This window comes from Orycteropus afer, unplaced genomic scaffold (genome assembly GCF_000298275.1).
Source record: "Orycteropus afer afer isolate SDZICR_OR568_19922 unplaced genomic scaffold, OryAfe1.0 scaffold00006, whole genome shotgun sequence".
Taxonomy (NCBI): Eukaryota; Metazoa; Chordata; class Mammalia; order Tubulidentata; family Orycteropodidae; genus Orycteropus; species Orycteropus afer.
Genome location: NW_006921593.1, coordinates 28,020,985 through 28,045,094, shown reverse-complemented (window position 1 = coordinate 28,045,094; position 24,110 = coordinate 28,020,985). Strand labels below are relative to the sequence as shown.

The 24,110-nt window shown below is 48.4% G+C and overlaps 1 protein-coding gene across 1 annotated transcript in view; it reads left to right on the top strand.

Annotated features, from left to right (window-relative positions):
- The window catches only part of ARMC9 (armadillo repeat containing 9), a 167,432-nt gene that overhangs the window by 140,466 nt on the left and 2,856 nt on the right, over window positions 1-24,110 (top strand). The window contains exon 19 of the mRNA XM_007942017.2: window positions 11,281-11,385. Within this exon, the coding sequence (XP_007940208.1) occupies window positions 11,281-11,385 (105 nt within the window). The remainder of the gene's footprint in view (window positions 1-11,280; window positions 11,386-24,110) is intronic.

The window sequence follows — 24,110 nt, the reverse complement described above, 5'->3', positions numbered from 1 at the left end:
TCCTTCCTACCCGTAAAGTGGCCTGTTGGTCCTGGAACAGTGCAGAATGCGTCCAATCAGGAAACACCGGGGGCAGGGGAGCAGCACTGAGCCCAAGGCCAGGTAGCTTTAGTGACCCCTGACGAGTGTCTTCCAGCCTTATCATCACAGGCCTTTTGGATCCTTTTGGACAACACTCTGTCTCGTGTCGTGTGTGCCCCTGATCAGCATGCTGCTGGTGTTGTCGTTCTCCAAGAAGGTAGCTTGGTAACCACCTGCCTGGGTCTGAGTCCTGCCCCAGGACAAGCTGGTGGCGGGTTGGTGAAGGTGTCTGAGGCTCTCAGTCTCATCTGTGAAATAAGAGCATTCATCCCTGATTGATAGGTGGCCATGAGGATCAAATGGAATCCCCTGTGGAAAGGCTTGGCATAGACTCGGTGCCTGCTGGCTGTTTGGGACTTGTCATTCGTGATTCAGAGGGGACTGTGAGAAGGGAGGTACCTGGTGCCTCTTGGCCAGAGCCAGCCCCAGCAGAGGGACCAGGAGGAACCAGGCTGCTGGGAGATGGAGGGGAAGGTGAGCACACTTGAGAGGGGAAGACGTGTGGAGTGGCAGCCGGGCTGGTCCTAGTGCAGGCTGCTGGTATTAGCCAGCCTGTAAGGGGTTTGTGTTTTTTGGTTTTTTTTTTTAACTTTGTATGTGTGTGTGTCACATGTAATATAACATTTGCCTGTTCAGCACTTCTTCCATGTCCAATTCGGTGACACCAACTATAGTCATCGTGTTGGACAACTATCCCCAGTGTCCGTGGCCAACTTTCCCGTCACCATAACAAAGCCAAAGCTTCCTAAATGACTCCACCTCTCCCTTCCCTCTCATCCCTGGTAATGTGGCCTGTGAGTTTTTAAATGAGAAACCAGATTCCAAGCCCGCCCCAACCCTCAGTCACAAACTCTTACTTCTCAAATCTCCGTCTAGATTCTGTGAGGACTTGAAGGGCCATCTCAGCATTCTCTCTGAACGTGCACAGCTTCCTGGGCAGTCGTTTGTCCTTCATGGCATTCTTGGTGACATGTAGGAAAATAACCTCCATGGGTCACAGGCGTGTGTCATAGGTGGTGCTTTATGTCAGCCTTGCCCACACACGCTCCAGCAGGGGGAGGGACACCCTGCCTGGTCCCTAGCTTCATTGCTTCCCCGACCCCTCGTCTCCTGAGCCCACTCATGAGACCCTCTGTCTAGAAGGAGCACAGGGTAGGCTCCCCTCGTTCCCTGGTCCTGTTTGAGGTACCATGCCTGTAGTGCTTCTGTAATGTTGGGTCTCCCTTCCTGTACTCACCAGAGACCTCGTGATCTGATTCCATAAAGATGGCAGCCTAGGAAACCCTATGTGGCAGTGGTGCTGTGTGATGCAGGGTCACTATGAGTCGGAATCACCTCAGCGGCACACACGACAATGACAACGGCCCTCTGCTACTCTCATCTCTGGTCCTGTTGCACATCCGTGTCGCCTTAGACACCAGGTGTTGACTATCTTGCTAAGCCCTGCTCTGAGGGCAGCCTGGCCATCTCCTCCACCCATCTCGTGGCTTCGCTTAGACTTTGGAAAAGGCTCAGCTGAACGAGTTGAGCCACCAAAGCAATGAATTAATGAAATAGGCGAGTACAGGGGACTGTGGTCTCTCTGCTTTCATCGTGTGGTTATTTTATGAAATGGTCTGCCTGGGAGACCAGCTGTCGTTACCCTGGGCTGCATTTGGTAAATGGGGAAGTTCAGGCCCAAGGAGCAACTTCTCAGCATTGTGATGATGAGAACCTGCGTCCTTCCCTGACCCGGGCAGACGCTCAGGAAGAAACGGCAAAAACGGGAAGCGGCCATTCCGCTGGGGCGGCGCATCCCATGAGCGCAGCGCCCACCCGCTGCCGTGTGGAGCGCTTTTCCGTGACTTGGACAGAAAGTGCGATTCGCAGCTCAGGGTCCTGAGAAGGTGGCTCAGATTTACATGCTGCTAGAGGTCCTGCCATTACTCCGAGTGGGAAACACACTCGATACTTGCACTCGTCACAGGTGAACCGCTTGAATGCGTTCCGCTGTTGGCGTTCCATCTGTAGGAATCTGAGTTTTCTGATGCATTTAGCAGTCAATCCCAGTTTTGTTTTCAGGCCCATTGCTTCGAATCTGGTTTGTCTGGGTATTAGATGTCGAAACGCCTGCAGTTAAGATCTTGTGCAACAGGGTCCCGGGGCCGCGGTGGGGGACTTCGCCTCAGAACATCTAAATCCATCTTGGCTCAAGCCCTTCTTTATGAGACATGTTAATTCTTGAGGTGACCAACTATCACCAGCTCCGGCCTCCAGTAACCTGACCCTGCTGCTAAGCACATAAAGGCCAGCCATTTCAGGAACATTCCTTCCAACAATGTTATAGAAGACCCACCCCACGGAGGCATTTCTCTTGAAGCCTTTCGTTCCCCCTCACCCCTTTCTGCACAAAGGAGATTGTACACTGTGTCGTTCTGTCTGGAGTCATGAGCAGAAAGTGCCTAATGTGGCTGGTGCCCTGCCGTCACCCAGGCCTGGCTAACAGCATGCCATCATCCTTCACCTGCCCTGGATGAGCAGGGTGAGAAGGGTCTGCCCGCCTAAATCAGGGTGAGCTGAGGGAAGGGGGTTCCCCTAAGCAGATGGCTGGCTTGGCCTGCCATCACCATCGACAGCAGCCTGGCTCTGACCTCTTGGTTTCCCATGTCAAAAGGTTCATGCAGGCAGACCTCGGAGATATCGCAGGTTCAGTTCCAGACCACCGCAGTAAAGCAAACACCACAATAAAGCAAGCTGCATGAATTTTTTGGTTTCCTTGTGCTTATAAAAGTTATGTTTGCATCATAATGTAGTCTATTAAGTGTGTAATCAAAAACCAAATTCACGCCATCAAGTCAGATCCGACTTATAGCGACCCCTCCTTGGGTTTCCAAGGCCACAACACTATGGAAGTAGATTGCCCAGTCTTCCTTTTGAGGAGTGGCTAGTGGGTTTGAACCACCAGCCTTCTGGTTAGCAGTCCAATAGCCTTAGGCACTACACCATCAGAGCTCCTCAAGTGTGTAATAGCATGGTGAAAATGTTTGAAATACTGTAACAGTGACCAAAGTGTGACATAGAATCAGCCCTGGCCACTTGATGCTGATAATGATTTCCTTCCCCTTGTGAAGTTAGAGGACACCAGACAGTGACACTGCCTGGCCATTTTGACACGATGGGAAAGGCAGTGTCAGATACGGGTAAAGTCAGTGCCACCTGACCCAGGTACATAAAGACACGCAGAAGTGCCCCAGGAAAAGGGACGAGCCAGTAAATGCTATGCATACACACATTTTGCAACAACCATAAAATATATGTGTATAGGAAGGCATGCGGGAGAAAATGCACATGCATGTGGAGGTGCATCTGCAGGCGTATGTACATACATGTTTATGTGTGTGCTGCATGTACATCGACATATATAACAAACCACATGGGGGCACAGTTACGGAGGCTTCCTAGACATGTCCAGCAACTCATGGGATTGCTTTACTGGCTTAAAAGCCTTAGGACCATAGTCTCAAGGGACAACTTAGTTAATTGGCATAACATAGACGAAGATAATAATTGACATCCTAGTTTGGTGAGTAGCATCTGGGATCTTAAAAGCTTGCAAGTGGCCATCTGAAATACAACTATTGCTCTCTACTTGCACTGAGCAGATGAGAATGAAGGCAGTCAGAGGCTCAGGGAAGAAGCCAGTCTGTGGGACTAATAGCCCGAACCAACCACGTCCTCTTCTAACCTGAGACCAGAAGAACTAGATGATGCCCGGCTACCACCAATGGCCGTTCTGACCAGGGGCACAGTAGAAGATCCCAGATCAAATGAGAGAAAACTGTAGAACAAAACTCAAATTCCTGAAAAAGGCCAGACCTGCTGGATCGATAGAAACCAGAAGAACCTCCAGGACTATCACCCTATTATGCCCTTTGAACCTGGATCCGAAGCTCTTTCTGCAGATCACCTTTCAGCCAAATGACAGATCGGCTTATGAAGTCAATAGCGTCACCCGTGAGTAATGTGCTGCCGTAAGCAATCAACTGTACAGGAGCTAACGGTCAATGTTCACCCAGAAGCAAAGATGAGAAGATAAGGAGGGGCAGGGAAGCTAGATCATTGGCAACAAAACAAACAGATAATGAGAACGCTGACACACTGTGAAATTGTTACCAGTGTCATGGACGAGTGTGTCTAACTGTTGTTCAACAGGAGCCTAGTTTTCTGTGGAAACTTTCACCTAAAACACAATAAAATATTCTTTGTTTTAAAAAGCTTCTCTTTTTTTTTTTATTAAAAAAAAATAAAACAATTAAGAAAGTTATCAACTTACCATCTTGCCCCAGCACTAGTAGCAAATTCAACAAGACAGAAAATAACAAATGCTGGCGAGGATGCGGAGAGATTGAGACTCTCATACGCTGCTGGTGGGACTGTAAAATGATACAACCGCTGTGGAAAGCAGTATGGCAATTCCTTAAAAAGTTGGAATTAGAAATATCATTTGACCCAGCCATTCCATTGCTAGATATATATCCTAAAGATGTGAGAGCCAAGACAAGAACAGCATGTGCACACTCATGTTTATCACAGCACTATTTACAGTAGCCAAAAGATGGAAACAACCTAGGTGTCCATCAACTGAAGAATGGATAACCAAACTGTGGTACATACACACAATGGAATACTATGCAACCCTAAAGAATAACCCAGAATCTGCAAAATACCGCATAATGTGGATGAACTTAGAGGACATTATGCTGAGTGAAATAAGTCAATCACAGAAGGACAAATATTGTATTAGTCCATTATTGTAAAAGTCGAGGAAAGGTTATAAATGGAAGGAAAAATTCTTTGTTGGTTACTAGGGGTGGAAGGGGAGGGGAGGGAACACTGTTAGATAGGTAGAGATAAGTATTGATTTGGGTGAAGAGAAGGGCAATGTACCAAATGTGAGTGATCAACATGGTGGCATGAGGAAGAGGAAGACATAGAGAGGGACATGGGAGGTGCAGACAACAAAGATAAATCCTTTTGCATATATAGTGACTATGTTGTCAATGAAGGCAAACATGGGTTTACGGGTGGATAGATGGGTGGATAGGCTGCACTATTAGGTTTATCTATGCAGCAGAGAGTGTACCCAAGACCATGTATAGGGTTGGCAGACAATGGTTCTCCAAGTGTATTTGTATGATCTGTAAGAATTCCCAGGTATATACTAGAGCTGATAAGGGACAAGGTTGTAGTCACTTCTTAGGCACAGCCAGCTACCCAGAGGGACCGAGTAGTTGAACCTGTGAGCTCAGGACCATAGCCGCAGGGGACATCAAGTTCAATTGGCATAATGTACTGCACAAAGCATTGTTCCACCTCCTACTTTGGTGAGTAGCGACTGGGATCTTAAAAGCTTGCAAGCATTTGTTAGTGAAGGCAAACATGGGTATATGGATGGATAGATGGGTGGACAGGCTAAATGATTAGGTATGTCTATGAAATGGGGAGTATATCCAAGAACATATATAGGGTTGGCAGACAATGGTCCTATAAGTTTATGTGAATGATCAGAATTCCCAGGTGTATAGTGGAGCTGACAAGGCGCAAGGTTGTGGTCACTGCTTGGTCACAGCCAGCTACCCAGAGGGACCAAGTAGTTAAACCTGTGGGCTTGGGACCATAGTCACAGGGGACATCAAGCTTAATTGGCATAACATACTATACAAAACATTGTTCCACCTCCTACTTTGATAAGTAGCGACTGGGATCTTAAAAGCTAGCAAGCTGCCATCTAGATGCAATGATGGATCTCTCGTCATCCAGAGCAAAGAAGAATGAAGAAAACCAAAATTCATGGAAACATTTAGTCCTAGAGACAGGTACACCATCCAATCTGCAGCCTATATAACTATGAGATCAGAAGAACTAGATGGTGCCCGGCTACCACTGTCATCCACTTGGAAGGGGATCTATGTAGGAGATCCTTGATAGAGAGGGAGAACAATGTGGAACAAAACTCAAAATCTTTTGGAGGAAAAAAAAAAAAAAAGGTGGGGACCAAGTTTGCGTGTCTGATAGAGCCTGGTAGAACCACTAAGACTATGGCCCCTAGCTGCCTGCCCTTCAGGTCTGGAATTGAACCCACACCTGTGGTTTCCAGCCAAACAAAATACAGGCATATGAGTTGAACATTTACCTCAAGTAGATACACTCTTTGGAGAGAACAATCATGGGAGAAAGAAGGGCTGCTTATGCACAGGGAGACAGTTCAGGGGGCAGGAGTGCATGGAGGGATAGACACAGGGAAGAGGTAACTATCGGGAGGAAGTGGGAGGGGAGCTGTTGCATTGGGGTAAATTATGGTCAATGTCATGAGACAAAGTGTATGTGAACTGCTGTATGGAAAGTGAATTTGCTCTGAAAACTTTCACCCAATCACAATTTAAATATATATATATCAACTTATTTGGGAGCTCTGATAGCATAGTGCCTAAGGCACTTGACTGCTAAGCAGAAGGCTGTCAGTTCAAACCTACCAGCCACTCCTCGGAAGGAAGGTTGGGCAGTCTACATCCGTAGTGATACTGCCTTGGAAACCCAAGGAGGGGTCGCTATGAATCGGGTCCAACTCGACGGCACATAACAACAACAACATCAACTTATTTGTTCAGGTTTTTTCAAAAATTAAGTTGTTTGAATTTTGAGTGGTGGTGGTTGCTTGACCCTCGGTGTTTTCTCACACATGAATCACTTTGTAACTCCGGGTGGAGAATGCGCTGTTGGCCGATTTGCTTATGTGTTCGTTGGTACGCAGATGAACAGGTCTTGCATGTACCTGTTGTCAAGGGTAAGAAACACTTTGGCAGCACTGGCTGGGGTTGGCCACTGACCCTTTGTTTCTCATTGAGATGGAATGTGGATATTTGGTTTGTTTTTTCAATGTTCGTTTCATGTTCCATCTTGGCAGGGAAGTGGTGTAGCACTGATACCTCCGAGAAACCGTGATTCATTCGCCCATTTCCAGCTGGGGCCCCCCAGGGCTTTGTTCCCTGGAGACTAGCCCAGCCGTGAAACACTACACCCCACTTCCCTGCCCAGAGCACCTGCCCCGCACCACACGGCAGAGTCCAGTCCTCCAGTACCCAAGCAGGCAGTCGTCTTCATACAGTAACCACATCCCAAGCACATAGTATTTCCTCACTGTTGGCGGTGGTGTTAGGTGCTGTGGAGTTAGCTCCGACTCATACCCACCCTGCGTCCAACCCAACGAAGCGCTGCCCGGTCCTGCACCAGCCTCACAGTCACTGCTGTGGGGGAGCCCATCGTTGCAGCCACTGTGTCAGTCCATCTCATTGAGGGGCTTCCTCTTGTCACAGACCCTCTGCTTTACCAAGCATGGTTCCTTCTCCAGGGAATGGTGGTATATTTAGTAAGCTTGGCTGCAGGCCGCCGTGTGCATGTCCAGAGCTGATTGGGAGAGGCCTCAGAGGTGGCCTTGCCTTTAAGGAATTCCAAGTGAAATGCCAGGGTGGCATGTACTTGGCAGTGCTGTCAGGACTGGGGTTAGGTCGCAGCAGTGACCGTGAACGTGGGGTTCCAGATCACACCTGAGTGGATGCCTGCATTTGTGATTAGCCTGAGGATGGGCAGAGAGCAAAGGTGACGTGGGTGGGCGCCGCTGTGAGTCACCTTCCTGTCACTCCCGTCCCGTCAAGCTCAGTGCTCATCAAGCACCTGGTCTCAGTTTCTCAGCTTGACCCCAGGGGCCCTGAGTCTTCAGAAGACCCAGTTGCTCTGGCCTGTGTTGCTGTTATTGTTAGGTGCTGTAGGGTCAGTTCCTCATAGTGGCCTTGTGTCCGACAGAACGAAACCCTGCCTGGTCCTGCACCATCCTCACAATCACTGCTGTGTTTGAGCCCATTGTTGCAGCCACTGTGGTCCAGATAGGCTGTGACTCATGACCTTGCAGCCTGAGTGTTAGCCACAAGGTGGCTACTAAACAATACCAAGACCCCAACCTTAATTTAAAATAGAGAAGGACAGACTCGGGCAAGTTCCCTAGTTCTTCCCAAACCAAAAAACCACAAACTCACTGCGCGGAGTCAGATCCAACTCATAGTGACCCCTCCTTGGCTTTCTAAGGCAGTATCACTACGGAAGTAGATTGCCCAGTCTCCCTGGAGTGGCTGGTGGATTTGGACCGTCAGCCTTCTTGTTAGCAGTCAGAGGCCTTAGGCACCAGAACTCCCTCCCTAGTTCTTGCTGTGAGCATTTCTGCTTTCAGCCACACTCTTCCTGAAGGCAAATTGCCTCTCCCTAGGTCTGTCCTGGAACTTGACAGTGCATTGCCACAATGCTAGTTTACGGTCAGAAACAACCCAAATGACATGTGTCTAGCCTCAAAATAGAGTTAGGTCTCCAACCGCACTTCCACAAACCCAAGTGCATTCGAGTCTAAGCTCTCCTACAGAGTGGAGGTGTGAAGCACTGTGGAAACATCAGATGCGTTCTTTAATGTTCCTGCAGTCAAACCGAAGCCAAACGCGGGGCCGTCAAGTCAGTCCTGACTCAGGGCGACCGTGTGTGACAGAGGAGAACTACTCCAGAGGCTTCTTGTGGCTGTGATCTGCACAGAAGCAGATTGCCAGGCCTTTCTTCTGCAGTGCTGCTGAGTGGGTTTGCACTGCCAACTTTAGTGCCACCCGGAGCTCCTCGTTCTACAGGGGGCAGCCAGGAAATGCTCTCAGGTAGAAACCGGCCTGTGCAGGGCCCCCTCAGCACCCCTTTCCATGAGTGAGGAGGCGGCCCTGACTGTGAGGTGGGTCTGGGCCTGCTCGTTGGTCTGCTGGCCCTAGTCTGCTTGGAGACCACCGAGAATAAGTTGAAGCACCTTTATCAAGACAGCCCAGTCTGGGGTGACACCCGCAGGCAGGTGGTACTAACTGTGTGCTCAAGAGAGCCTGGGGAGAGGGGCGGTGACAGCCCTGCCAGCAGGGCGCCCAGCAGGGCAACCTCACATCCTGGAGCCCAGGGCTGGCCTCGGGGCCCAGGTATGAGAGCCCTCATGACCCTTGGAAAGCCAGACAGGTAAATCAAATTCACAGAGTCCCGGCATCCAGAATGACTGGAATTTAGTTTGAATTTGCAGACAGGATATTCATGTTTGCAGAATGAAGCTTTCTCTTCCTGTTGGCAGGTTCGGCAACATCAAATTACAGTTATTATGTTGTCGGTGGGCAAGGCTGTGAGAGGTCAGAGGAAGGATGTGAGATGACCACAGTGGTGACAGCCTGGACACACCTGGAGAGCCCTGTCGCCAGCCCTTTCTGGGTCACATTCTCAGGTCGTTAACTCTCACTGTAGCCTGCAGAGGACAATCTAATTTCCAAAGTCACAGCAGGGCATAGGAAAGTGCAGCTTGCTGCCCGAGACCAGGACAACCACAGACAACCACGGACACGCCTCAGTGGCGTTTAATTATCATTTTTGCTATCGTTTTGTTTCTAACTCCTCTTTATTAAGTTTTTTTATTTCGTTATAGATTTACACACAGTTGTGAGAAACAATACAGGAAGAACCCATGTACCTTCTACCCAGGGCTGCTCAGTGGTAGCTTTCCTGCAAAACCGTTATGGGTGTCATCACCAGGGACGAGCATCACACAGTGTCACCACGAGGGGGGTGACATGGACACGGAACGCCCCATCACCACAGGGAGCCCTCTTCGTGCCCTAATACAGCCATATCCACAGCCCCCTCCTTCACCCCCAAGGACCACCAATCTGGGCTCCATTTCTACACTCTTGTCATGTCAAGAAAGCAATGAAATGGAATCATGCAGTACACAACCTGTGAGGACTGACTTTTCTCACTCAGCATCCTTCTCTGGGGACTCGCCCATGTTTGCTGTGTGTCAGTGGCTGCTCCTTTGATTGCTGAGTGTGTTCTGTGCACGGATGGACCACAGCTAGTTGAACCATTCGTGTTGAAGGATGTCTGTCACCTCTAGTCTGGGGCCTGTGAACAAGGCTGCTGTAGACATTTGGGCCCAGCTTTTCCTGTGAACCTGGTTCAGTTTCTTGGGAGTAAATGCCCCACGAGGAACCAGTAGGTTCTGTGTAGTTGCCTGGTTAGTGTTTTACGAAAGTGCCAGACCGTATTCGAGAGTGGCTGCACCATGCCCATTCCCACCAGCAGTGTGTGAGCGATGAGTCTCTCCACGTCTTCCCCAACGTTTGGCGTCACCACGGTTTTTTCCTGTAGCCATGCTGGGTAGGTGTGCAGGGATACCTCACTGTGGCTTTGACTTGCATTTCCTTCCTGTCCAGTAACATCTCCCCAAGTGGCACAGACTGTTTAACTGCTCAGCTCCTAACCAAAGGGGTGGTGGTTTGAGCCCACCCAGAGGCACCTCAGGAGAAGGCCTCACAATCTGCTTGCACAAGGTTCAGAGCCGTGAGAAGCCTGTGGAGCGGTTCTGCTCTGCACACGTGGGACGCCGTGCGTCGGGATCAGCTCAGCGGTCCTGGCGTGGTCTCCTGGTCTAACGTCGAATGATGTGGGTCATCTTTCCACGTGCTTCTTTGCCCTTGCTGGATCCTTTCTGTGAAACGTCTCTTTGTATCCTTGCCCGTTTTCGTTTGTGTTTTACTGTTGAATTCTGAGGATCCTTTATGCATTGAAACCTGTGAGAGCCAGAACGTAACGGGTCTACCTTGTTTGTCTGGGTCACGCAAGTTTTCCGCCTTTGACAGGGTGCAGTCTTACCCCTTTTCTGTCGCTCTCTGCTAGTGGGAATTATGTGAGTTGTCCTCCTGACAGATTTCCACCTTCCACAGGTTTTACTGTCTAATCTTAGCTATGCCTGTGCACAGGATGGTGCCTGGTTGCTCTTTGTTGACTGAGTGACTTGGCTGCTCACATGGGGCCTGGGCCTTGGAGAGAGAAACTCTGAGACAGAGACCAGCAGACCCTCTGAGTCTTCCTCTGGTAGCCATGGAGTACTAGCGAGGCGCTGAACTTCCTGGGAGATTGGGGGTGGGGGGCTTGTTTTCCCTTCATTGTCACGATGAGGTTATGATCAAAGCGAGGGGCTCCCGACACCTGTGAAGGGTGAGCGTGCGTGTTGCCGTGATTTGGCTGAGGCCTCCTCGGTTCAGGGTGCACCCCTGGGAACTTGGGCAGGATGCCCAGCACATTCACCCTCTGTCTCCTTTGACACAGGAGGACCACGACACAATGGAAGCCGACCTGGACAAAGACGAGCTGATCCAGCCCCAGCTTGGAGAGCTGTCAGGCGAGAAGCTCCTGACCACAGAGTACCTGGGAGTAAGTACCACATGGATGGGTGGAGGGTGTACATAACGTTTCCAGCAACACGAAAGGGTCTGGTCTTCCTCGTTACCATGCTGTGTTGATGAGAAGGTCTGTGTTAGGCCATTTGCCTTCAGTGGCCCAGAAGGACATGGTGGCCATGGCAGCCTGTCACAGTAGATCTGCTGGTGCATGGAAGTGGGACAGAGGAAATAGAACTGAAAGGCACAGGCCAGGGGCCCTCCCAGTACCCGAGGGGATGCACACCCTCCTAGGAATCATGGGACCATCTAGCTTTTTAATATTTGACAGCCTACCAAAGGGAAGGCTAGAAGGTTTAGAAGTCACACCACGGTGACTAAAATCACTAGAGCAGATGACATCACCCATGGAAGCAAGTGTGGAGCGGGGAGTGGGGCTGGGGACAAGGGTGTGCAAGCATGTCAAGCAGAGAAGGAAGAGGGGCCCAAGGAGAATGGGGGAATGTGATGCCGTAGAGACAGGAGTGCAGATAGAGCGGCCCCGGGACAGGGATCTTCCGAGCAGATGGAGCAGCCCCGGGACTGGCCGTAATCTGAGCACTGAGAGCCCCGGGTGACACAGATGCCCACAGGGTCTGGGAGGCGCAGGTTCATGACTGGTTAACTCCGGAAGGGTGTGTGTCAGGAAGGAGCTGCCTCTGACAGGGCCGCCCAGGAGCCCACTTGGTCAGAGAGCAGCATGGTGGCAGGTGGGATGCTGGGCTGTGAAGTTCCTGAAGGAGGAGAGATGCAGGGGGTGAAGGCCAGTTTGGAGTGCAACCCTGCAGCTGGACAGCTGACCACGTAGAGGTGAAGGCCATTGGCGTTAATTAGAGGTTCTGGAATTTTGAAGCTGGTGGTTGGCTGGCTCAGTGACATGGACCTGAGAATCTCCTTGAATCTCCTGGAATGTCTAGAGGCAATGACCAGGGAAGGATAAAGATGTGTGTGCAAGCGGCCTGAGCCTATGAGGGAGTAGGTGGAAGCAGATGGCCTCTGTCCAGCCAGGCTTCAGCTCCTCACCCCTGCACGGTGCTCCCCTGGTCACCTGGCCCACATGGGCCCAGCAGGAGTGCAATGTGTACAGCTGAGCAGTGGCCCTTGGGGCTGGAGGGGCAGCCAAAGACCCACTCATGTGGCTTTGAGGCCAAGGTGAGCGTTGGGGATTTTACTCTCCGTGAGCTGGGAAACTAGCAGAGGGCAGGAGCAGGGAAAAGAGACTTGGTTTTTCTTTATCGACTTACATTTTCTCTCTGACTGCCTTATGGAGACCAGACTGCAGGGGCAGGGGTGGAAGAAGTAACCGCCATGATCCCCAGCCCAAACCCCCATCCCTATCTTCAGGACGTATTGAGGACCAGAGAGATCGTGACCGACAGAGGAGGCTGTGTGTGCATGCGGTCAGGCGAGGTGCTGGAGAAGGGTCCATGGTGAGGAACCCAGGGCCTGATGGTGGGTGGAGGACTTGAGCCATGCGGTGCCTGTGTTTCTTTGAAAGAAACTGCTCCTGCTTCGTGTCAGGGCACAAGGAACACTGTGGGGAGGCACTTGGGTGCAGCGTCTGCAGAAGGCAGGTAGTGACATCGGTCGAGAATGAGGTGCCCACAGTCCCTGACCAAACAGGCCCTTTGTGTGAGTACTTTTCTAGACACGTCACACACGTAGGCACCCCACAGGGTGTCTGGGGCAGCTCTGTCTGACAAGCCTGGGAGCAACCCTCTCAGTTCCACACCTTCCAGTACCTCTGCACAAGGAAGCGCTGTGGTGAGACCTGGTGTTAATGTGGTGGAGACTTTTAACAACAACAAAACAAGTTGTGGAGCATGCTGGGAGCTCCAGTAATCCTGTCCATTGGGAGGAGCGAGGGCTGAGGCACCATTCAACCCACAACTCCAGGCCTCAACTGGATCCCACAGTGTAAACATTTTTAAGCTCTGTTAGAGAGTGTACTGTTGGAAGAGCCGTCACCCTCGAGGCGTCTGCTGTTGGAAGAGCCGTCACCCCCGAGGTGTCTGCACGTGTCCCATGCTGCTGCCTTGTTCACAGTCCTCAGAAGCTGCCCTTGGACACCAAATCTTGTGATCGGACATTGTCTTCCTGGCACCTGTGGGCCTTCCCTCACCATACCTTTCAATCTAGCAGTGCACGCAGGGCCTTTATATTCCCTTCTTCATAACTCCTGTGACAAACTGGGGACCCGCCAAAGGTCGAAGGCATTTCACTGGGTAGTATGTGTTCCAAGATCACGACTCGGCCTCCCATTCGGACACACAGGAGGTACTATCATTTTTTCAGAATCAGTTGAAAGATGTTGACTTTTTGAACGTTTTATCATTTTAGTTCCTCCACTCATCTGTCAGTTTGTTGTGCTGTGGTGGCTTGAAATGTTGCTGTGAGGCTGGAGGCTATGCTACTGGTATTTCAAATACCAACAGGGTCACCCATGGCAGACAGGCAGAGCATCCAGACTAAGACAGACTCAGAAGAAGGAAGAGGCCATCTACTTCTTAAAGAATTGGCCAGTGAAAACCTTATGAATAGCAGTGAAACACTGGCTGATATATTACTGGAAAACTTTATGAATAGCCCTGAAATATTGATACAGGGCCGGAAGATGAGGCCTCAGGTCAGAAGGCACTCAGAACATGACTGGGGAAGGGTGCCTCAAAGCAGAGTGGCTGTTAATGACATGGATGGAATAAAGATTTCGGGACCTTCATTTGCTGATACGGCACAACTCAGAAGAAACAGCTGCAAATATCCATTAATGATTGGAACACAGAATATATGAAGTATGAATCTAGGAAAACTGGAAGTTGCCAAAAATGAAATGGAACACATAAAGATCACTATCCTAGGCGTTAGTGAACTGAAGTGGACTGTTTTTGGCCATTTTGAATCAGACAACCATATGATCTACTATGCTTGGAATGACAAACTGAAGAGAATGGCATAGCATTTATTGTCACAAAGAATGTTTCAAGATCTGTCTTGAAGTACAGCGCTGTCAGTGATAGGGTAATATCCATATGCCTATCAAGAAGACCAGTTAATACTACTATTATTCAAATTTACACACCAACCACCAAAGCCAAAGACAAGCAAATTGAAGATTTTTACAAACTTCTACAGTCTGAAATTGACCAAACATGCAATCAAGATATGCTGATTATCACTGGTGATTGGAATGCAAAAGTTGGAAACAAAGAAGAATCCCCAGTAGTTGGAAAATATGGCCTTGGTGATAGCAATGATGCTGGAGATCACATGATAGAAGTTTGCAAGACTAACGACTTTTTCATTGCAAATACCTTTTTCAAGAACACAAACGGTGGCTATCCACATAGACTTCACCAGATGGAGTACACAGGAATCAGATGGACTACATCTGTGGCAAGAGGCGATGGAGAAGCTCAATGTCTTCAGCCAAAACCAGGCCAGGAGCTGGCTGTGGAACAGACCATTGACTGCTCATATGCAAGTTCAAGTTGAAGCTGAAGACAATGAAAACAGGTCCACGAGAGCCAAAATATGACCTTGATTATATCCCTCCTGAATTTAGAGACCATTGAAAGAATAGATTTGATGCATTGAACACCGATGACCAAAAACCAGAAGAACTGTGGGATGATGTCAGGAACATCATCTATGAAGAAAGCAAAAGGCATTAGAAAGACAGGAAAAGAAGAAAAGACCAAAATGAATGTCAGAAGAGACTCTGAAAACTTGCCCTTGAACAGAGAGTAGCTAAAACAAGTGAAAGAACTGACAAGATAAAAGAGCTGAACAGAAGATTTCAAAGAGCAGCTTGAGAAGACCAAGTCAGTTATCATAATGAAATGTGCAAAGACCTAGAGTTAGGAAACCAAAAGGGAGGAACACACTCGGCATTTCTCAAGCTGAAAGAAATGAAGAAAAATTCAAGCCTCGAGTTGCAATATTGAAAGAGTCTATGGGCAAAATATTGAATGATGCAGGAAACATCAAGAGAAGATGGAAGGAATACACAGTCACTGTACCAGAAAGAACTGGTCGATGTTCATCCATTTCAGGAGGTGGCATATGATCAAGAACCAATGGTATTGAAGGAAGAGATCGAAGCCCCACTGAAGGAAGTGGCAAAAAACAAGGCTCCAGGAGTTGACGGAATACCCACTGAGATTTTTCAGCAAACAAATGTCCTGCTGGAGGCACTCACTCAACTATACCAAGAGATTTGGAAGACAGCTTCTGGCCCCCTAACTGGAAGAGGTCCATATTTGTACCCATTCCAAAGAAAGGTGATCCCAAAGAATGTGGAAATTATCAAACAATATCATTAATATCACATGCAAGTAAAATCTTGCCTAAAGGTAATTCAAAAACAGTTGTAGCAGTATATTGACAGAGATCTTCCAGAGGTGCAAGCTGGATTCAGAAGAGGATGTGGAATGAGAGATATCATTGCTGATATCAGATGGATTTTGGCTGAAAGCAAAGAATACCAGAAAGATGTTTACTTGTGTTTTATTGACTATGCTAAAGTATTCAATTGTGTGGATCATAACAAATTACGGATATCATGAGAAGAATGGGAATTCCAGAGCACTTCATTGTGCTCATGAGGAACCTGTACATAGACCAGAAGGCTGCCATTTGAACAGAACAAGGGGATACTGCGTGGTTTAAAATCAAGAAGGGAGTGTGTCAGGGTTGTATCCTTTCACCATGCTTATTCAATCGGTATGCTGAGCAAATACTCCAAGAAGCTGGACTATATGAAGAAGAATGTGGCATCAGGATTGGAGGAAGAATCATTAACAACCTGCGATATGCAGATAACATAACTTTACTTGCTGAAAGTGAGATGATTTGAAGCACTTACCGATGAAGATTAGAGACTACAGTCTGCAGTATGGATTACACCTCAACATAAAGAAAATGAAAATCCTCGCTACTGGACCAACAAGAAGCATCATGATAAATGGAGAAGAGAGTGAAGTTGTCAAAGATTTCATATTTGGTTCTACAATCGACGCCAATGGAAGCAGCAGTCAAGACATCAGACAATGTATTACACGGGGCAAATCTGCTGCAAAGACCTCTTTAAAGTGTTGAGAGCAAAGATGTCACTTTGAAGACTAAGGTGCTCCTGACCCAAGCCATGGTATTTTCAGTCACCTTAAATGCACGTCAGAGCTGGACAATGAATAAGGAAGAGTTGATACCTTTGAATTGTGGCGCTGGTAAAGAATATTGAGAATACTGTGGACTGCCAGAAGAACAAACAGGTCTGTCCTGGAAGAAGTGCACCTGGAATGCTCCTTAGAAGCAAGGATGGCCAGACTTTCACCTCCTTTGGTCATGTTGTCAGAAGGGAGCAGTCGCTGGAGAAGGATATCACGCTGGTAAAGTGGAGGGTCAGAGAAAAAGGGGAAGACACTCAATGAGATGGATTGATACAATGGCTGCAGCGATGGGCTCAGGCACAGCACGGATTGTGAGGCTGGCCCAGGACAGGGCTGTGTTTCGTTCTATTATATGTAGGGTTGCTGTGAGTCAAAACTGACTCAATGACACCTAACAACACCAACAGCAAACTGTATTCAGATTATTTTTATTGAACCTGTGCCATTTGCCTTAGACAGCAAAATGCCAGGGATGTTTAAGGCACAGCTGCCACCTTGAAAGGAAGGTTGGGCAATCTACTTCCATAGTGATACCACCTTAGAAACCCAAGGGGGGGTGGCTATGAGTTGGGTCTGAGTTGATGGCACATAACAACAAGAGCCACCTTGAAGAAGCTTACAAAAGAAGACAGTGGGGTGGAGCAGCAGGCAGAGTGTGTGGCAAGTGTCACCCTGGACCATCAGATCTAGGAGACACCTAGTCCAGGGTTCACAAAGTCCCAGGCCACTAAATGTCAATAGAAAATGAAGAATGTGGGCCCTACCCCAGGCCTCCTTAACCATAATCCCAGGAATTGGTTGCCCTACCCCTCAGTGATTGAAGGCAAGGGTGGAGGTGCCACTGGGGTGCCCAGGCTGTTCAGGGTCGAAAGGAAGTAGTTCCCAGGATTCCTGGGTCCAACAGCTCACCAATTGCTCTGCCACTGGCCGACAAGCATTTTGTGCCACCTGTCTCCTGGCCTCACCCCCCCAGGCCACACTGCCTGCCCCCACCCTCCCCATGTTTACACACATGGCTCCTTCCACACTGCAGAGGCAAGGCCACGTAACCTACTCAACAGCTACGAGTCACCCTTCCTAAGTTTGAATAAGAGGTGCGGTTGTCACATCCATGATCTTGCTTACTCATGATTCTGGTGAAGGGTCTGTGTCACATTTCATTTCTGGAATATTCTAGAATATGAACGTTAACTGTTACAGGCTGGTGATTGGCCAAAACTACTTCCTTAGAATCTGTGAATTTCTTAGTGTCATCTATACTGTGCTGAGCAATCATTTCATTCTTTCTGGAAAAAAGTCCCCATTTAAATATATTCGTCACCATGGTTAAAGGGATATTTATGACAGAATCATAGAATCCCAGTTGGGTGGTTTTATTTAGAAGTTTAAACGTACTGTTCAGTTACCTTTAAGAACAGTGAGGTGGCGGTGGCCTGCCATGGAGTTAGCCCCGTGCACTGTGGCGGGTCCACGTACTAAATGCCTGGTCCTGCACCCCTGCCATGATTGGTTGAGAATCAGGCGATTGTAACCCATAGTGTTTTCATTGGCTGATTTTCAGAAGTGCATCTGCAGGCCTCTCTTAGTCCATCTTAGTCAGGAAGCTCCACTGAAACCCCTTCAGCATGAGCTGTTGTTGTTAGGTGCCGTCAAGTCAGCTGTGACTAACAGTGACGCTGTGTACAACAAACCAAACACGCCCGGTCCTGTGCCAGCCTCACAGTCCTTGCTGTCCTTGAGCCCATCACTGCAGCCACTGGGTCAGTCCATCTCGTGGAGGATCTTCCCCTTTTTTGCTGACCCTTCACTTTACCAAGTGTGAATGGTCCCTTCTGACAACATGATCAAAGTAGGTGAGACGAAGTCTGGACATTCCAGCTTCCAAAGAGCATTCCAGCTACACTTCTTCCAGGACAGGTTTGTTCGTTCTTCTGGCAGTGCACAGTGCCTTCAGTATTCACCAGGGCCACAACTCAAAAGCATCAACTCTTCGGTCTTCCTTAGTCATTGTCCAGCTTTCACATGCATATGAGGTGATTGAAAATACCATGGCTTGGGTTAGGCGCACCTTAGTCCTCAAAGTGATGTCTTTGATTTTCAATATTTTAAAGAGGTCTTTTAAGGAGCTCTGGGGTCGTAGTGCCTAAGGCATTTGACTGCTCACCAGATGGTTGGCAGTTCAAACCCACCAGCCACTCCGCGGAAGGAAGACTGGGCAATCTACTTCCATAAAGCTTTGTTGTTGTTATTTTGCCGTCGAGTCGGCCCCGACTCATAGCGACCCCTCCTTGGGTTTCCGAGGCAGTATCACTACGGAAGTAGGATTGCCCAACCTTCCTTCCAAGGAGTGGCTGGTGGGTTTGAACCGCCAGCCTTCCATAAAGCTTTACCACCTTGGAAATCCAGTGGGGGTTGCTGTAAGTTGGAATTGACTCAATGGCAGTGAGTTTGGTTTGATTTTGTGTTTTTTGCAGCAGATTAGCCCAGTGCAATATGATGTCTGATTTCTTGACTGCTGCTTCCATGGGTAAGGAGCTCTGGTGACGTAGTGCCTATGGCATTTGGCTGCTAACTGATAGGTTGGTGGTTCAAACCCACCAGCCACTCCATGGAAGGAAGATGGGGAAATCTATTTCCTTATAGTTTTATAGGCTCCAGACCCCATTGGGGGCCGCATGAGTCAGAATTGACTCAATGGCAGTGGGTTTGGTTTTTGGTGTTTTGGCTTCCGTGGATGTTGATTGTGGATCCAAGTAAAATGAAATCCCTGACAAGTTCAGTCTTCTCTCCATTTATCAAGATGTTGCCTGTTGGTTCAGTTGTGAGTATATGCACTTTCTTCATGTTGAAGTGCAGTAGTTCAGCATCACAGCAACACACAAACCCCCACTGACAGTCGGGGTGATGCACATGGGGTACACTGGCCGGGAATTGAACCCACAGCTCCCGGGGCGAAGGTGAGAATTCTACCACCGAACCACCGTGCCCCTAGCAACAACAGTAGGACCTACTGCCGTGGAGCTAGTCCCTACTCACAGCAACCCCATAGGACAGAGTGGGACTGCCCCATAGGGTTTCCAAGGCTGTCATCTTTCTCCCATGGAGTGAGGTAGGTCTGACCCGCAGACCTTTTGGTTAGCAGCTGAGTGCTTAACCACTGCACCACCAGGGCTCCTTATAACAACAGTAATGGGCATGTCTTAATGTGGCACATGCCGTGGGCCAAGCCCTGTGCTGACTGCTTCACACGTCTGATTCCGATTGATTAACTGCCCCCAACACACCCAGGAGGTTGGTTCTGCTGGCACCGCACTTTATAGATGAGGAAACTGAGGCTTACAAAGTGTTGTTTCAGCCAACTGAGTCCTTGCCACTCGGCGGTGTCTGCTGGAAGAGCTGGGGATTTCCGGTCAGCCATATTTGATATTGGAAGTTGGGAGGACTCCGCCTTGAGATACTCATAGCGCATGTCTGAGGCCATCTTTACACAGAGGCTCAGTTTAGGGAGCCATGCCTCTCCACACCTTCTCTTCTGCCTCTACGGTGAGGACCCAAATTCGTTTAGTTTTCCTAAGAATCACTGAGAAGGATGTCACGTTTGGTAGGGTGGAGGGTCGACGAAAGAGGGGGAGGCCTTCAACGAGATAGATTGACACGGTGGCTGCGATGATGAGCTCAAGTATAGCAGGGATCGTGGAGCTGGCGCGGGATCGGACAGTGTTTCATTCTGCTGTGCATGGGGTCGCTGTGAGTCGGAAACGATTCAATGGCACCTAACAACAACAACAAAGAATCACTGAAGAGAACAGTGGTGGTTCGGTGGCGGAAGTCTCACCTTCCACGCAGGAGCCCCAGGTTCGATTCCCCGCTGGTGCACGGCAGGCACAGCCCCACCCAGCTGTCAGTGGAGGTCTGCGTGTTGCCGTGATGCCAACCAGCTTTCAGTGAGCTCCCAGCCTCTAGTTTCCACCTGTCTCTCTGAGACGCAGCTCGTCCCTGCGCGAGGGAGGTGGAGAAGCCCTTTCTCGCCTCCATTCCCCACAGCCCCGGAGCGTTTCTGTGGAACTCAGGATAAGCAGCTGAGCCTCAGCAGTCATTGGACCAGATGCCCTGTGAAAGCCTTCCAACCCAGAAAGCCTCCTTTGCCCACTGAGGGGTCTGGAGACGTAGTAAGCACCCCTCAAGGGCAGCAGATTGTAAGGTATATGGGAGGCCAAGCCCTCAAGAAAGGGCTAGAAAAACCACAGCTCTGGGCTACCAGCTGGGCCAGGCACATGTAGCCTTTCACCAAGGGCTTTCTCAGGCACTCCAGTAACAGGCCAGACACACTTTCCTCATGCACTGCAGAGGAAAAATGGCACCCACCTTACACTATTGCAAGGTGCTCTGGTGGCGCAGTGGGTAAGGCATTTGGCTGCTAACCAGAAGGTCAGCGGTTCCAACCCACCAGCTGCTCTGTGGGAGGAAGATGAAGCAGTCTACTTCCGTAAGATTTATAGCCTTGGAAACCCAGTGGGGGTCACTGTGAGTCGGAATTGACTCAATGGCAGTGAGTTTTTTGGTTTACACTATTCCCAGGCTTATGAAGTTCTGAGAAGATGGTAGAGCTGATAAGTTTTTCAAAAGTCTGAACCACTCTCAAATTTAGCTGCCATGTTCTCTTTCCTCTGGAAGGAATTGGGAAGGGGTGAACCCAGAACTGGCAAGGAGGAGGCAGAGGGCTGGCAGGAGAGAACACAGCCAAAAACCAGGGTCGCCGAGTCAGTTCTGTCTCCTGGTGACCTCACGTGGGTCAGAGTAGGACTGTGCTCCACGGGGCATTCGTGGCTGTGACCTTTCGCAAGCAGATGGCCAGGCCCTTCTGAGTACACTCAAACCTCCAGCCTTTCCATTGGCAGACAGTGGCATGAACCTTTTGCAACATCAGGGGTTCCTGAAAGAACCCACATGATAGCTCCCTTCTTCCAGTAACTTAAGATTTGGCTTTCTTGACATTCTGCTGTCCACATGTCCCAGGGAGTCTGACACCATAGCGGAGAGGGAAAAGGAGAAGGTGCATGTGACTCTGAGATGCCACTGAGCTTACAGGGTGGGGCGGTCATGCTGTTTGACCCCGGACACTAGATGGAGGAAGTGTGAGGGAAGGGAAGTCGGAGTTGGAGGAGCGTCCGTGATTGCAGTTAAACTTTCCCACTTTGTAAACTTCACAGGAGGTACAAAGGAAATGGGACTGCATTTCTGCTTTTCTTTGGACAGTTAACTCTCTTGCACTTCCTGCGAGGGGATGGAGACCTCCACCTTCTCTCTTTACTCCTCTTCCTTCCCCCAGCCTGTTGTCAGGGCACTGTTGATCCAACCATGCCCAAAATTGGCCCTGTTTTCTTTCCAGTCACCTCACATACTCGTTAGTTGCCGTCACATCGATTCCGAGTCACGGAGACCTCATGTGCAGAGTGGAATTGTGCCCCACGGGGTATTCAGGGCTGTGTCTTTCTCTGGAAGGAGATCCCCAGACCTGTCTCCTAAGTTGCCTCTGGAGATTTCGAGTCACCAACCTTTGGGTTCGTAATTGACCTCTCATTCGTTTGCTTCACCCAGAGATTCCTTGAATTACATCTTTGATTTTCTGATGTTGATGGAAAGTTATTTGGGTTTATCTAGTATTTAAAGTGTATGTTTCAAAAAATCAAAGGTGTCTACTGACCATTCTGATTAGAATCACAATAGAAAGTCCTGGAAAGAGTGAGAGAAAAATGTGGAACAACACTCAAAATCATAAAAATGATCAGGCTTACTGGTTTCATAGAGAGTGGTAGAACCCCAAGACTGTAGCCCTTAAACACCCTTCAAGCCTGGAACTGAGCCCACCCCCGGAGATCAACTTTCAGCCAAACGATAGGCGATAGGTGAACAGTCGCACCAGAGAGGTACACACTCTTAGAACAACCAATCAGATAAGATCGAAAGGGCACCATCTGCCCAGGGACAAAGCTCAGAAAGCCAGAAGGGACAGGAAAGAAGGACAGACGAATGGAAACAGGAAACACAGGGAGGAAGTGGGATGAGTGCTGCTACATTGTGGGGATTGCAACAAATGTCAGGAAACAAAATGTGTGTTAACTGTTGAGTGGAAAACTAATTTGCTCTGGAAAGTTCCACCCAAATCACAATTTAAAAAAAATAAAGATGTGATTCTAATTATTCTTAAATGTTTCTTCTTTTTTAAAAAACTTTTTTATTTGAAATAATTATAGAGTCATAGAAAGTTGCAGAAATACTACCACTGAACCACCATGCTCCTAGCAACAGTAATACCCAGTGTTTGCTTCTAAGGAAGCGTGGTGGTCAGCAGTCAAGTGCAGATGAAGTAACCCATGCTAGTAACGTCTTACCCCACCACTAAGCTGTCAGTCTGTCATACCGTGCTGGCTTACACATTGCCATGAGGCTGGAAGCTATGCCACCAGTATTTGCAGTACCAATAGGGTCATTCGTGGCAGAGCTTGTAGACTAATACAGTCTAGGAAGTTGGAAAAAAAAAAAAAAATTGACCAGGTAAAACCTTTTGGATAGCAAGGGAACATTGTCTGATACCATGCCAGAAGGTAGGACCCTCAGGTTGGAAGGCACTCAACATATGACTGGGGAAGAGCTGTCTCCTCAAAGTAGAATCAACCTTAATTACATGGATAGAGTAAAGCTTTTTGGACCTTCATTTGCCGATGTGGCATGACTCAAAATGAGAAGATACATCTGCAGTCATTCATGAGTACTTGGAAAGTGGAATGTAGGAATTACAAATCTAAGAAAATTGTGACTTGTCAAAAATGAAACGGAACATTTGAAGATCAATACCTTGGTATTAGCTGAAATGGACTGGTATTGGTCATTTTGAATCAGACAATCCCATGATGCTGAAAATAACACAGTAAAGAGGAACAATGTCACATTCATTGTCAAAAAGAACATTTTAAGAGCTATCCTGAAATACAATTCTGTCAGTAATAGGATAATATCCATACGCATACAAGGAAGACCAGTAAATTATTATTCAAATTTGTGTATACACCAACCACTAATACCAAAGATGAAGAAACTGAAGATTCTTGCCAACTCCTGCAGTGTGAAATTGATTAAACATGCAATCAAGATGCATTGATAATTAATAGAGATAGGAATGTGAACAGTGGAAACAGAGAAGAAGGATCGATAGCTGGAAAATCAGTAGCTGGAAAGTCCTGTGACACCAGAGATCACATGATAGAATTTTCCAAGACTGACAACTTATTCATTGAGAATACTTTTTTCAACAACCTGAACATCAACTATACACGTGGACCTCTCTGATGGAATACATCAGAATCAAATCGACTACATCTGTGAAAATAAACAATGGAGAAGCTTAGTATCATCGGTCAGAACAAGACCAGGGCCAACTGCGAAACAGACCATTGCAGTTAGTTGTTCACATGCAAGTTCAAGTTGAAGCTGAAAAAATTAAAATGAGTCTATGAGAGCCAAAGTAGGTCCTTAAGTATAAACCCCCTCAAAA